The 1,730-nt window shown below is 46.9% G+C and overlaps 1 protein-coding gene across 1 annotated transcript in view; it reads left to right on the top strand.

Annotated features, from left to right (window-relative positions):
* Positions 1 to 205: 205 nt before the first annotated feature.
* LOC107300558 (transcription factor COE3-like) overlaps positions 206 to 1,730 on the top strand; it is a gene marked incomplete at both ends in the record, with an annotated part of 19,509 nt that continues 17,984 nt past the window's right edge. Inside the window, one exon of the mRNA XM_015829872.1 lies at positions 206 to 294. Coding sequence (XP_015685358.1) covers positions 206 to 294 — 89 coding nt within the window. The remainder of the gene's footprint in view (positions 295 to 1,730) is intronic.

Below are 1,730 nucleotides of genomic sequence, written 5' to 3'. Positions count from 1 at the left end.
TGGCTTTCATGCCTAAGGCAAAACTAGAACTCACCGTCTCCCAGCTTCTACCCTGGTGCCTTCAACCCAAAACCAAACAGGCTCTGGCGATAGACTAGCCTTGAGGTCTACACCCCAAGTTCACAGACGGTCGTAAGCCGAGGACTCCCTGTCGTTTGTTCTTTGCATGCTGCCAGTCTGATGGCTTCTTTCTTTCCCTCCGTAGCCCTGAACGAGCCGACGATCGATTATGGCTTCCAGCGCCTACAGAAGGTGATTCCGCGGCACCCCGGAGACCCCGAACGTTTGCCAAAGGTAGGACCCCCGTTCTCTCCCCTTAAGCCTCTTCCCATTGTGTCGTTGCGTCGAACACAGCTGCACTGGGAGAAGCTCACTGTCTTTTTGAATTTTCTGATGAGGATAAGGGACAAAAAAAAAAACCAACCAGAAGAAATATTTAGTAAACCTGCTTTTGTTCTTTATCTGCTGGTTTATCTGCTGTCATTTGCCGGGAGTTGTGTCTTGTTGTCGTCGTCGTGATATATAGGGTCTGCTGCTTGAGGAGAGGGCTGGACTAGAAGACCTCCAAGGTCCCTTCCAGCTCCATTCCGATTCATATCGATTCGTTTCTTGCGGACGCATTTAGAAGTCCTGTATTTTTTATTTTTTATTTTGTTTTACTTCATGGGTGTGTTTTGCTTTAAAAAGGGAAGATGGCGGTTGCCAAAGTGGGGTCAAAGTGACCGCAAGATGTGACTAAAGATAAAAAAAATAAATGCTGGCAGTCCTCAACTTACGACCACAACGGAGCCCAACTTTCCTGTTGCTAAGTGAGACGTAACGGCCGTAAATCATAAGAACAAGACCAAAATGTAAAGGGAAAAGAACGCCCTCCCCACCCCCAACACCCCACATTGCAGGTAGTCCTTGACTTAACAAGCATTCGTTTAGTGGCCACTCAAATTAACGACGGTCCTGGGAAAAGTGAGTCATGACCGTTTTCACACTTACCGACTCTTTGCAGCCTCCCCAGGGGGGGGCTGAACTGAACAACTGCAGTGAGTCACTTAACAACTAATAATAATAATAATAAAGTTGGAAGGGATCTTGGAGGTCATCTAGTCCAACCCCCTGCTCAGACAGGAAACCCTAGACCATCTCAGACAAAGGGCTGTCCAGTCTCTTCTTAAAGACTTCCAGTGTTGGAGCATTCCCAGCTTCTGGAGGCACGTTGTTAATAATAATAATAAAGTTGGAAGGGACCTTGGAGGTCATCTAGTCCAACCCCCTGCTCAGGCAGGAAACCCTATACCCTTTCAGACAAATGGCTGTCCAGTCTCTTCTTAAAAACCTCCAGTGTTGGAGCATTCCCAGCTTCTGGAGGCAGGTTGTTAATAATAATAATAAAGTTGGAAGGGACCTTGGAGGTCATCTAGTCCAACCCCCTGCTCAGGCAGGAAACCCTATACCCTTTCAGACAAATGGCTGTCCAGTCTCTTCTTAAAAACCTCCAGTGTTGGAGCATTCCCAGCTTCTGGAGGCAGGTTGTTAATAATAATAATAATAAAGTTGGAAGGGACCTTGGAGGTCATCTAGTCCAACCCCCTGCTCAGGCAGGAAACCCTATACCCTTTCAGACAAATCGCTGTCCAGTCTCTTCTTAAAAACCTCCAGTGTTGGAGCATTCACTGCAGCAAGAAAGATCGCAAGATCGGGACAAAACTCAATCTAACAACTGTCTCGTTTAGCAA

Source organism: Protobothrops mucrosquamatus, unplaced genomic scaffold, assembly GCF_001527695.2.
Source record: "Protobothrops mucrosquamatus isolate PMUCROS unplaced genomic scaffold, P.Mucros_1.0 scaffold7426, whole genome shotgun sequence".
NCBI lineage: Eukaryota > Metazoa > Chordata > Lepidosauria > Squamata > Viperidae > Protobothrops > Protobothrops mucrosquamatus.
The sequence above is the reverse complement of the archived record's forward strand: the minus strand, read 5'-3'. Positions and strand labels throughout refer to the sequence as shown.